The 14,014-nt window shown below is 37.4% G+C and overlaps 1 protein-coding gene across 18 annotated transcripts in view; it reads left to right on the top strand.

Annotated features, from left to right (window-relative positions):
- The window catches only part of LOC144314205 (uncharacterized), a 375,014-nt gene that overhangs the window by 336,133 nt on the left and 24,867 nt on the right, over positions 1-14,014 (top strand). For 2 of the 18 annotated variants that reach the window (XR_013380034.1, XM_077898059.1), the window contains one exon: positions 2,897-6,268. The exons of the other annotated variants lie outside the window; for them this stretch is intronic. Coding sequence is in view for 1 of the 2 variants with exons in the window: in XM_077898059.1 (XP_077754185.1) it covers positions 2,897-2,900 (4 nt within the window). In the remaining variant the exon portion in view is untranslated. Of the gene's footprint in view, positions 1-2,896; positions 6,269-14,014 lie in introns of those variants that run through there. 18 annotated transcript variants of the gene reach the window in all.

Below are 14,014 nucleotides of genomic sequence, written 5' to 3'. Positions count from 1 at the left end.
GCCAGTGCAAGCCTTTCTGCCCCCACCCCAATGTGTTTTTCCCTGCTCTCAGGGAAGTTCTATTTTCCCAGTCCCCATGTGACTCAAGCCTTATCTGTGTACTCTTTCTCTGACTCCCATTCCACACCGTTTCCACTCTAGTCTGATCACTAATTGAAGTGGCTCATAAAGACGTTGTCCATTTTGCTTTCTGGTGTTTCCTGAAGAAGGAAGTAAGTAAAAGAAGGCGGGGGGGAGAAGGGGGAAAAGACAGAGACCCTTGCTTTTCCTTTGAGAAGAACCTAGTTACATAAACTTAAGCTAACAGGTATCTTCTTTGGCCCTGGCATCGAATGACAAACCATGTTCCCACATTGATGTAACCCATGGTTACATTCTCATTCTCATTGATGTGGGTGCGTTCAATGTTGAAGAGGGACAAGAGATGATTAAATTTCAGCCCCAATGGAGAATTTTCGGGGAAAAAGGAGACCAAGCATTTGAAAGCTGGTTAATTTGTATTCATTTAAATTTTAAGATGGATTTCAATAGGAGGATACTAGTTGGCTGATTGGAAAGGAGACTGTAGGTTTGATATATCAATATACTTCATGGACTAGCTATGCTTCACTGGGCAACTGGCAATCCAGGGGTGGCTGAGGATGGGGAGGGCAGGTTCAGAGAGGGAGGGGTCAGCAAGGGAGGTTGGTAGCCACGGCTGCTGCTCTTTTCGATGAGGTAATCCTTCCTCAGCTCTGCACTGCTGTCCCTGTGCTTCCTGCCAGTGGCCAAAGAGCTCCAGATGCAATTGATCTCATAGATCAGAACAGAATTGGCTTGGACAGCCTGTTCTTTCCCGGTGATTAGGACACAGCATATTTTTCACCCCCCTCCCCCTCAGCCCTATCTTAGTCTCTTGGCTGAAGGTTCTTTTGTCTTTGGATCAATCTAGGGTTAATCTAAGTTTACTCACTTGCTGCAAGCCGTGAGCTGGCAAGGTAGAGACAATCTTCAAAGAACTCTGAAAACCGTGTTCTCATCATCCATATGTGCTCTGATTTGTTTAACCTCTGTCGATACTGGACTCCAACTAACCTGAAGAAACTGGGCACAGGGCTTAGGAGGATTAAATCGGAGATTAGTTCTCACCTTATCTAAGATGAAATTCTCATTTCGATGTCAACTTGCTAGGAGGCCTCTTGACACTTTATTTTTATCATAGAGAGCATCTAACAGAAGAAGCATGGGACATGAAGGAAATTTCAGAAGACTGCTCTTCTGTGCCTTTGCCTCCAGTAAAGACTGCACTTAAAATATCCCCTTAATAGAGAGCTCCTTCTCCTTCTTTAAACCCTCTCTAGAGAGACCCACAAAGTCTTTGCTAATGTGTTCTGTATCCCTCTAATGTAAGGCAATTCCCTAACGAAACTGATTATGAGATTTGGGGAGTGGAAGTGGGTACATAGTGAGAGAACTTCTGTCTCCCAAAGAAATTAAGAAGGCAACAGCAAGAGCTGAGAACAGTGTTGTGGTCTGCAAGTTAGGAGAAGCATGTCCTCACTGGACCTAGAAATGAATTCTCTTCTGACTCTGAGTTAGTGACATAACCTTGTTTGGGTCCAAGTTTCCTCATGGGTATAAAGAAGAAGATCCCTCAAGCTGTCAGATCCCTTACAGCTCTAAGATTTTTCTAGCTTGTGATTTAATTCTCTAAGGAAATAAGTTGCAAGGCTCAGAAGGAAAATGTGGTCAGTACCCAGTGGTTAATTAACGTCTGCCTCAGAGTTCCTTACATGTGCAGCAATATACCCACCAAGTCAGGACATACACTTTTCTTTTTCTTTTCTTTTCTTTTCTTTTCTTTTCTTTTCTTTTCTTTTCTTTTCTTTTCTTTTCTTTTCTTTTCTTTTCTTTCTTTTCTTTTCTTTTCTTTTCTTTTCTTTCTTTTCTTTTCTTTTCTTTTCTTTTTTTTCTTTTCTTTCTTTCTTTTTTTTTTTTTTTTTTTTGTTACATACCAGTTTCATGCTTAGGGTTACTAACAGAGTTTCCTAAGCTTGCTACCACCAAGGACAGACGTTGGTCCTTTGGCAACCAGGATCAGGGTAGGGAGCCTGAGAATCTGAGTGCCCTCACGTGGAGCAGTTTCTGTGCTCTGTGAGCACTAAAGGCACGTCTATGTCCACAGACTTCCAGCTTTCTCATAATGGGCCTTTGTTATCAGGGGGGCTAGGCACTCTATGTTCTTTCTCACTGAATTCCCCTGTCCCTTATATTTTGTTTCTCTATGACTAAGGAACTTCTAATAGACTCTAGATTCCAAGGGAAAAGATATAATAAACAGAAAAGACATAGTTTTTATGTAAGGAAAATCCCCAGTGTTTTAGGATTATTGATTTTAATGTTTTAGTGATATTACTACTGCTTGGCAGCCTATACTCAGGGAAAGACAGAGTTCCCACCTGGGCCTGGATAATGCTGAGCAAGCCACTTACAAAGCAATTTTAAAGTTATGAACGGAAAGCATAGGTATGGTGTAATTTGATGCAGAGAAATAAGAACCGAAGAGTGGAAACTTGGGCCACGCTAACAATTTAGATTCTCCATTTTAAGTGGAATGACATAAAACACGAATGACACAGACACGTGAACCTTCTGAGAAGATCCCCCTCTCTCTTCTCAGAGGCTGAGAAGGAGGCAGACAGCAGGAGGACATAAAATGAGAGAGGATTACAAAGCAGAAGTGCACAGGTGCTTGTTGCTATTGTTTCCGTCTGCATGGGCTGTCTTCACTTTTGTTACCCCCCACTGGACTGAACCAGGCATGACTGCAAACAGTGACCCATGTCAAGGCCACACATTGCCAAGAAGCCTTCATTGCAAGAAGCTGATTTGTTTTTGTTTTTGTTTTTGTTTTCAGATGAGACACATTAGAGGATTGTGCTTGTTTTAAGCGTGCTGCCATTATTTAGCGAATTAATGAGACTCCTTCCAAAGAGTTTCAATTGAGAACCTACAAAAAGAAAATATATTTCTTACTTTGTTGTCTCTTCTTGCTGCTGTCGTTACATCGCGTCACCTAGTTGTATCGCCACCTGATTGAAGACTTATTTTCAAAAGCCCTTCAACGCTGCGAAAACATCAGACATCCTCTGGGAATTGTGACAATTGTCATTATACTATGAATAATACTAACAACGTTTACTGAGCGCTTGCTAGGTGCCAGGCCCTGTGCTGAGTACTCTTTGCAGGTTTTCTCATTTAACCTTCACAAAATCCCAGTGAAGGAGATACTATTATTTCACCATGTGACTGTGAGGAAATGTAGGCTCAAAGATGTTAATTTACTTGCACAAAGTGAATTATCACCTTTGAGGTTGTTCAAAAGAAAATGTTCCAGACTCTGAAGGAAATTCCAAAAGTATTTCCCGGTCATCTTTAGACAATGGTATGATTGTGGGAATGTTTATAGCTTTGAGGGTGTCTTCTGCAAAGGAAAACAATAATTGTTTGGATTCATAAATATTGGAACTTTTGTTGAAAATCGGGATCATGAGTTTATAGTCTCACTCCTTGATTTTTTTTCCCTCTTAGTGTTTCCCCACAGAGCCTAGCATATTATTTGAAAGTGAGTGGAGTTGATGTTTCTTAGCTGATAATATGTAATCCTTAAGGGTTAAGTTTTAGTGACAGTCGTGGTAACATGAATGGTCATCTTTCTCTCAAATTACTCCTCAATTTCTCTCAAATTATTTTTCCTAATAATAAAAAAATATCTTAGAGGAAACTCTTGGTCCAGTGAGTGAAGAGAAAGATGCCTTCAGTTCCGGACAGAGTGAAGTTGGTAGAGGTGAGTAGCAGGAAGGAGCAGAGCTTGCCAGCTAGGCCTGCATCCTGGTGAATGGTTACAGCCCCCACCAGGTCTTCCAAGGCCAGCTTTCTTGGTCTGCTGCAGGGCTGGGCCTCCTCGGCCAAGTGCAATGTCTTTCACATATACACTAGGTACATATTTGGTGACAGAGTGATTCATCTGTTTTTCTAAGGCTAAGTAAATACCCAACCTTTAAGTTAATTTGAAGTAGACTTGAAAATCATTTCAGTGGCTGTTGTGTTCCAGAGTATTCTGGACTTACTATCTCTGAAGACTCTTCCTCCCAGGTCATACACAATCCCAAATTATCAAACTCCAGCCTCCTAAAAGACCTATAAACTCATATATTTTGTTGGTTGCTTTTTGAAATGACTGGAAACAAACTAATCCCTATTGCTTCTCTTTTTATTCTTTATTTAATAGGAAAACTTTATATTTTTAATTTTGCTGAGACCCTCTCAATCTATTATTGTTCTCAGCCTGGGGAATATGGCTCCTAGGGATTTGAAATTCAAAAATGGAAATTGTTTCCTATTTGCAATATTTCAAAGAGAAAGAAAATCTTACACTTATTAAGACTATATAGGGTAACATTGCTTTTTTGGCTTGAAAGTTAAATAAATTTTGATTGGATATTACATATCTTCTTTTTTAAAGATTTTATTTATTTATTCATGAGACGCACACACAGGGAGAGAGAGAGAGAGAGAGAGAGAGAGGCAGAGACACAGGCAGAGGGAGAAGCAGGCTCCATGCAGGGAGCCTGACATGGGATTCGATCCCAGGTCTCCAGGATCATGCTCTGGGCTGAAGGCGGCGCTAAACTGCTGAGCCACCCAGGCTGCCCTGGATATTACAAATCTTGATGATTAAAAATGAACTAACTAGTCAGCTATTACTTAAAAACTTCAAGTTTTTATTAAAGACTTAAATGTGACACCTGAAACCCTAAAAATCCTGGAAGAGCACATAAACAGTAATCTCTCTGACATTGGCTCTAGCAACATTTTTCTAGATATGTCTCCTTTGGCAAGTGAAACAAAAACAAAAATAAACTATTGGGACCATATCAAAATAAGAAGCTTCTGCACAGTGAAGGAAACCAGCAGCCAAACCAAAAGGCAGCCTACTGCATGGGAGACCATATTTACAAATGACATATTTGATAATGAGTTAATATTCAAAATACATAAAGAACTTACACTACTCAACACCAAAAAGAAATCTGATTAAATCCCGATTTGGGCAGAGGACCTAAATAGACATTTTTCCCAAAGAAGGCATATAGATGGCCAAAAAGCACATGAAAAGATGCTCTGCATCAATAGTCCTTAGGGAAATGCAAATGACAACCACAATGAGATATCACTTAACACCTGTCAGATTGGCTATAATAAAAAAAAAGGTAAAAATTAACAAGTGTCGGCAAGGATGTGAGGAACCTGAAACCCTTATGCACTGCTGGTGGGAATGTAAATTGGTGCAACCACTGTGGGCAACAATGTGGAGAGTCCTCAAAAAATCAAAAGTACAAATACTATATGATCCAATAATTCCACTATTGGGTAGATATCCAAGGAAAATGAAAACACTAACTCAAAAAGATATATGTACCTTTATGTATATTGCAGCATGATTTACAATAGCCAAGATATGGAAACAACCTAAGCATCCACCAGTAGATAATTGGGTAAGGAGGATATGGTATTATACATATAATGGAATATTACACAGCCATAAAAAAGGATGAGATCATGCCATTGGAACAACATGGATGGTCTTAGAGGTTATTTTGCTAAGTGAAATAAGTCAGATTGACAAACCCTAATACCATATGATTTCACTTATATGTGGAATTTAGAAAACCCAAATGAATAAATAAGTAAAAAGCAGAATCAGACCTATAAATTCAAAGAACAAGCTGGTGGGTTGTCAGAGGAAAGGGGAGTGAAAGGATGGATGAAATGGGTAAAGGGGAGTGAGAGATACAGGCTTCCAGTCATGGACTGAAGAAGTCATGGAAATAAAAGGCACAGCAAAGGGAGTATAATCAAGTTGTATGGTGAGATATGATAGCTACCCTTGTGGAGAGCATGGCATAATGTATAAACTTGTCAGATCTCTATGTTGTACACTTGAAACTACTCTAACATTCTGTGTCAACTGTACTTGGATTAATTATTTTTAACTTCAAATTTTCTGTTTAGCCCAATATTTTAAAATATAGGATTCCTGGGGGACAACACAGTTGGTCCATGGATTTTAAAATCTTGCTTGGCACATAGTAGTGATTTGATAAAATTGTATCAACTGAAGAAATAAGCTTTGCTTTTAAACAGTATTCTTGACCTTTTAAAATGCAATGGGACTTTTTCTTCAAACAGCATCTTAATTTGAATACAAATTTTACAACAGAGAAAAGTTGACTGGTTTTCATTAAAATTAGGGAGTGGGTGAAGGTGACAGAGCTCCAGAGTTCTGTCTCTGGCCCCATCATCTTTGACCTCATGGAACCTACGTCTTCAGGTATCTATATGGATTCTTCAGACTTCATATAATGTAGTTTAAAACTACTGCTCCAAACCATCCCATCCCAAATCTCTACTCTTCACCCGACTCCTACGTTCATTTCAATGTCAGCTATTTGGTTTGAACAAAATTAACTTTTGTTATGTAGATAGACAGTGGTAATGGTAAAGAGAAGAACTATTGTACTAGTTTGCTTGGGCTCCCATAAAAAAGTACCACGAACTAGAAGTCAAAGATCAAGCTACTGGCAGCGTTAGTTCATTGTGAGAAATGAGAGGGGGAATTGTTTCCATGTCTGTCCTAGCTTTTGGTGGTCTGCTGGCGGTCTTTGGTGTTCCTTGGCTTGCAGGATCACTGCCCCACCTCCATCTTTGTCTTCCCATAGCATCCTCTGTGTGTGTTTCCAAATTTCCCCATTTAATAAGGACAACAGTCAGATTAGGGCATACTCTAATGACCTCATTTGAACTTTTTACCTCCATAGAAATACAACCTCCAAATAAGCTCACATTCTGAGACACCGGGGGTTTAGGACCTCAACATATGAATTTTTGGAGGATGCAACTCAACCCATAACAGATACTTTTTATCAGAGGATACAAGCAGGATTCATGGTTTTCTTCACTGGCCAATGATTAGAACTCAGAGGAGCCTAATGGATGAGTATCAAAATAAACTAATAGGAACTAGATTATAAGAGGTGATTATAAATATGGTTAAGAATATAGGCCCATGGGGACAGACTGCCTGGGTTCTATTTCAGACTTGCTGGCTGAGTGATCTTGGGTAAGTCATCTAATTTCTCTGTATCTCAGTTTTCCCATCTGTGAAATGAGGATAATAACAGCACATGCCTTATAGGGCTGTTGTGAATATTCAGTGAGTTAATACGTGTTAAGCACTTAGGGCCAGGCCCAAGGTAAACACTTTATTAAGCGTAGTTGAATTATTTGTTCTAGTTCATTTAAAGATAATTGTATAGCAATAGAATAATACCATCGCCGTGCTACCTAGAGTGCACCCTTACTTCGGGAAGGCCAGAGGTGGCTTTCCTTGCCTTACTTAGTCTTTATATCGTGTTATGATGAACAACTTAGGTGGAGTGTCACAAATGCATTCCTAATATGTAGGGCAGTGTGGAGAACAGACATCTACCTTCTTTCTTCTAGAGGAGAGGTGTCATGAGAAGCTCATCATAGTCCTGGGAGACCCTTAAATTCCTTTCGTTTCCTAAGCTAGTGCCTCTCTACCACTGAGGCCAGATGGGGATCCAAGTCTGACAGGACAAATTAGCTCTAAGCTTTCTTCACATGGAACCAAAGCCCAGAAAGAAGAGACCGTCTTGTATGACAGTGGAGGGGGGGCGGGGGTGTTCAATGAGCAGGATGGGTTGGGCTTTACAATAATCCAAGAGTGACACAATAATGCATAAACCGAAGTTCTCTCCGTGTCTTCACTAAGAAAGGAATCGATTAATTGGATGTTTAAGGTGGGAAACTGTCATGAGCCAAAGGTTTTCTCACAGCAGGCCAGGGTGGGGGAAGTTTAAAAACACTGTAATTTTTCCATTTACATGACAATGCTTGTTAATTGGGTATCTTCGTGTGCACGATATTTTGAATATTCTAGTTATAGAATAAGCTAGTTTTTTTTTTACTGTATTTTTTGTGGCCACATAAAATCCTTCAGATGATACATTGTAATTTACTAACTATTCCCTTATTAGAAATTTAGGTTGTTTTTAATTTTTCATAATTACAAATAATGCTGTGATGAACATCTTGGTAAATAAACCTTTTCCCATATTTTGGATTGTTTCCATAGGACAGGTTCCCAGAAGTGAAATTACTGGATTAAAAAGTAACTTCATTTTTATGCTTCATACATATTGCCAAATTCCTTTCCTAAAGAGCTGCATCAATTACAATCATATCAGCTATAGATGAAAGTGCAATTATTACTGTATGTCTCCAGCAGAGGATTTTATATCATTTTTACTTTGATATTTTTCAGTAAAGTAGTAAATTCATTTATTTTTCATTTGGATTTTATTGCTAGTGAGATTGACCATCTTTCTAAATTTTCCCTAGCTTTTTCCTATCATGAACTGTCCTTCTTTTGCCCATTGAGAGATATTGCTATCTCCCTTAATAATTTGTTTAAGCTCTTTTTTACTTTTAAAGATATTAACCTTGTATACATTAAATATGTTACAAATAATTTCTTTAGTCTATGACTTCTTTTAATATATTTGTTTTCTATTTAGGTATGGTCATTTAGGATTTAGTATTAGGCCTGTTGAACTTTCCCTTTTAAATTATCTGTTATTGCTCCTAAGCTTGCAAAGCCATCCTCTTTTCAGATGTTTGAGGGCTGATTCCACTTTTCTCTATGACTTGAATTTTTTTTTTTGACTTGAATTTTTAAAACAATTTACTCTTTAATCCATCTGGAATTTATTTTGGTCATGCTATAAGAAAGAGGTTTTTTTCTCATTGATTTGAAGTAATTCTTAATTTAGAATTATCTTTTGGAGAAAGTAACTAAGGTGAAGAACTTAGTATAAGAGTACCTAGTAGGAAGTCACAGGGAGCAGTGAGATGAGATCCTAGCTGGTTGGAAGAAGTGAAGAAGGGAGTTGAGGGAGTAAAGAGGTTGGGGTGGAGGCAGGGCTGTGAAAGTAACAGATGAAATTTGGTTGAGGGATCCCTGGGTGGCGCAGCGGTTTAGCGCCTGCCTTTGGCCCAGGGCGCGATTCTGGAGACCTGGGATCGAGTCCCACATCGGGCTCCCGGTGCATGGAGCTTGCTTCTCCCTCTGCCTATGTCTCTGCCTCTCTCTCTCTCTCTCTCTCTCTCTGTGTGTGACTATCATAAATAAATAAAAAAATTTAAAAAAAAAAAAAAAGAAATTTGGTTGAAACCAGGAAAGTGAACAAAGACATTACTTTGAGCTACATTTATTTGCAGAGTGCCAATAGGCTTAGATAGTTTAGTGAAGATGTTCTATGTTCTCCACAAGATCAAAGAATCAACAGCATTATCAGTCTTCAGCGATATATATATATATATATATATATATATATATATATATTTTTTTTTTTTTTTTTTTTTTTTTTTTACTGTGAATTAGTAGCAACTTCTAGAATAATAAAAATAAAATTCGGAAACTATTCTCTATTCCTTCATTCATGTAATATTTATTGAACACTTGCATGTGCCAAGCACTAGGCCAAGTGCTGAGGTTATATTGTAAGCAAAACCACTGAGATTGACCCATCTATACTTCCACACATGAAATCTCTCAGCAAAAGACTTATACTCAAAGCATTCAAGATCCTGCCAATACGGCCCCAGCTTATCATTCCAGTTACATTGCCCATTCTTCTAAATATATCATATACTTTAATCACACCAGACTCAGCTATTTTCTGAGCACTTCTAGTACTTTGGCCTCTGGCCTTTTATTACAGTGCCCCCATCTCTTTAAATACTCCCTACCCCATGTTTCCAGTTAGAAGGTTTTGAGTGCCATTCTTGCTCAAAGCTTTTGTTCATGTTTTGAAACAGATATGATCACTTCTTCCTGCTTTTGCTTTTTTATGGAACTTTGCTCCTCTTGATGGAAGCTACTTGGATTTTAGCTGATTGTTTTTCTTTCCCCTCATTTCCTCCTTATTAAACTATAAGCTTCCAAGAGTGGAGATCAGAGCTTTTTCCATTTTTCTAATTATTATAGTTCCAAAGATGGTACTTTGTGACAAGTTTTGGCCAATGGGTCATGAATGGAAGTGATGTGTCCCTAGAAGAATGTGTGTTCCAGATGGTATGTCTACAAGATCATGAGTGTCCATCAACATGGGTCTCTGAGTGGATACTGGAACACATGCCCTTGCTGACATATGTTGGATAGGTAGTAAAAGCAAGAAATAAACTTTTATTATTTTAAGCAAGTAGTATTTTAGAATTGTTACTGAAGCATATTCTAGCCCTGGAGATGGAAAGTTTTTTTTCTGTAAAGAATCAGATAGTAAATATTTCTCATGAAAGTACATAAATATTTCCATGGACAGTACATAAACAAATGAATGTGGTTCTGTCCCAGTAAAACTTAATTTATAAAAATAGGCAGTAAGCTGGATTTGGCTTGTGGATGTAATTTGTCAATACTTAGCCTATGATATGCTGAATATACGTCTCCACACATCTTTTTCTTTGCCCTAAAAGCTGATTAAAATGCTTTGGTGGGAGAGAGGAGCCTAAGAAACAGTTGCTATTATATTCATGAACAAAGTAAGGAAGTTCACACACCATGCTGTAATTTAATGCCCACTGTTGGGATCCCTGGGTGGCGCAGCGGTTTGGCGCCTACCTTTGGCCCAGGGCGCGATCCTGGAGACCCGGGATCGAATCCCACGTCGGGCTCCCAGTGCATGGAGCCTGCTTCTCCCTCTGCCTGTGTCTCTGCCTCTCTCTCTCTCTCTCTCTCTCTGTGTGACTATCATAAATAAATTAAAAAAAATTATAAAAAAAAAAAATAATGCCCACTGTTCCAGAAGTCCAAACTGATGCAATTGAACAGGAGAAATAAATCTAAAAAGTTCAACTGTAAAATTATTATAAAAAATAAAGAATTCAGAAAGATGTCTGCATAACACAATAGTCTTTCCTATAGACTCAATGCGTATGTCCCTCCAAAATTAGTACATTGAAACCTAATTACCAATGTGATGGTATTTTGAGGTGGGATTTTTTGGGAGGTGCTTAGGTCATGAGAGTGGAGTTCCCATGAACAGAATTAGTACGCTTGTAAAAGAGACCCCAGAGAGTTCCCTCACCCCTTGCACCATGTAAGGATACAGAAAAGACGGCTGTCTCTGAACCAGGAAGCTCTCATCAGCACTGAATCTTCTGGTGCTTTGATTTTGAACTTAGCCTCCAGAACTGCGAGAAATAACTTTCTGCAGTTTTTAACCCACCCAGTCTATGGTAGTCTGTTGTAGCCACCCAAACAGATTAAGACATTCTCTATATGCAGATGGTAATCTTTTAGAAGTTATAATGGAGAAAGTATAATTTATAACACCAGCCAAAATAGTAAAATTTTTGGTTATAAGTATCCTAAGAAATGTTTAAGATTGATGGGAAGAAAATTTTGAAAACCTGGAGACAGATATGAAGGAAATATTGAATAGAATGGAAAAGGATACCTTGTTTATGCATAGGAAGGCTCATGGGGGTAAAGAGCAATTTTTACCTAAATTAATCTATAAATTCTATTTATAACAGTAAAAAGAGAAAGGATATGTAAATTTAATCCTTTGAGTCGACCATAAATTCATTTAGTTGCTAAAACAAATCTAAACATTAATAATAAATTATTCTTCTCATTTTGTGCTTAACTCATATAGCCCCCCCTCCACCAACATAACCTCTATTTTTCATTTTAAATGTGTCTTCCAGCGTTTTTTTATAGAATATAAACAAATATGAATATGTATTCATATTCACCTCTTCTAACTCCAAAGCTATCATGCTTATACTCTGTTTTGTACCTTATTCTTTTTACTTAATGTATCTTGGAAACACTTTAATATCAACATATATCTCCTAAATACACACACATATACACACACACACCCTATATATACATATATACATGTATATACACATACATGGCTTCTAATTTTTTTAAGCTTCATAGTCTTCTTTGAATGGGTGTGCTGTTACTTATTTAACCAGTCATCCTTACACCTGGGTAGTTTTTGCTATTACAGTGTCACAAAAATAATACTGAATACAATATTTTCACGCATACAGATATATGTGTAGAATAATTCTCCTATGCTAGATTGCTAGGTCAAGGTATATATACTTTTATATACTTTTCTACCTTTTGTTGTTGCCAAAAGAAAGTCTTTTTAAACTATTGGATTTTTTGTCAACCTGCTGTGCTACAAAACTGCATCTTAATGTAGTTATGCATTACTCAAATTATCCTCTTACTTATATTGGAAATCTCATGTTTAAGTATTGTTTGTATTTCATATTCTGTGAACTTCTATTTATATAATTTGTCCATTTTTTTTCTATTTGATTGTTGGTATTTTCTTATCAATTTCTAAGAGCACTTTAAACAGAAAAATTGGCCCTTTGTGATATAAGTTACAAATATTTTTTTTCTAGTCCATCTTTCATCTTTTAACCTTGTTCATGATAATTCTGCCCGTCAAAAACTCTTTAAAATATAGTTACATTTACCTGTCCTTTTAAAAAAGATTTATTTATTTATTTGAGGGGGGGAGAGGTGGGGGAGGGGCAGAAGAAAATGGAGAAAGAGAATCCCAAGCAGACTCCTCACTGAGCATGGAGCCAGATACAGGGCTCAGTCTCACCACCCTGAGATCATGACCTCAGTCAAAACCAAGAGTCAGCCACTTAACCCACTGCACTGCCCAGGTGCCCCCCACCTGTCCTTTTTAAATGGCTTTCAGAATTTATGTATAAGCTGGAAGGCCATTCCCATTTTAAAATTCAAAAGAAATTCACATGCTTTTTTCTAGTACTTTTATGGTTTTGTTCTGCATTTATGTCTTTAATCCATTTGGAATATATTCTATTAAATTATTAGTGCTTGATATAAAAACATTTTTAAAAGAGAACTACTCTGTTCTCCTAACACCATTACTTTGAAATGTCATTCTTATCATATACTAAATTTCCATATCGATTTAGGCTATTTCTCTACTTTCTTTTCTGTTCCATTGGTCTATTATGCAACATGAATTACTGTAGCACCTGGCCAGTTTGAATTATTGTAGCTTTATAAGGTATCTTAATGTTCATTTGGGTTCGTTACCCCTTTTTTGCTCTTCCTTCCCAGAGTTTTATGGGCTATTTCTTTCTTTTTTTTTTTTTTTTAAGATTTTATTTATTTATTCGTGAGAGACACAGAGAGAGAGAGAGAGAGAGGCAGAGACACAGGCAGAAGGAGAAGCAGGCTCCACGCAGGGAGCCCGATGTGGGACTTGAGCCCAGGACTCCAGGATCACGCCCTGGGCTGAAGGCAGGTGCTAAACTGGTGAGCCACCCCAGGCATCCCCTTTATGGGATTTTTAAATTATTTTTTCACATGAGGTTTAAAATCTATCTAGTTTTAAATGAGAAAATGTTTGCATGTTATAATAAAAATTTATTGGTATGTTACAAATTAATGCAGCATTAAGTCATAAAATAATTTGACATTCTAATCATTTTTTTATCTTAGAAAACAGTATGCCTCTTTACTAGTTCAAAATTCCTTATGGGCCTTTAGGGATTTTCAACATCTTTTTCTTTTTTTTTTCCCATGAATTTTTGAAAAGTTTTTTTTTTTTTTAATTTTCTCCTATTTTGTTCTTGTGATAATGGTTATTACAATGTTTTGTTGTGTTTGTCTTCTAATTTGTGTACATATGAAAGATTTTAACATATATTTTAACTTAATGAATTTTCTGTTTAAAGTAATTTTTGATTCACCTAAGGATTGATTCTCTTAGAGTTTCCAGGTATTTAATTTTACCACCTTATGTACAGTTTTTATAACACTTATTCTTCTCTCTCAGGTTATTATCCCAGTGGCTACAATGTACAACAGTGT

This window comes from Canis aureus, chromosome 5 (assembly GCF_053574225.1).
Source record: "Canis aureus isolate CA01 chromosome 5, VMU_Caureus_v.1.0, whole genome shotgun sequence".
Lineage (NCBI taxonomy): Eukaryota > Metazoa > Chordata > Mammalia > Carnivora > Canidae > Canis > Canis aureus.
Note: the sequence above shows the minus strand (reverse complement) of the source record. Positions and strands in the feature narration are given on the sequence as shown.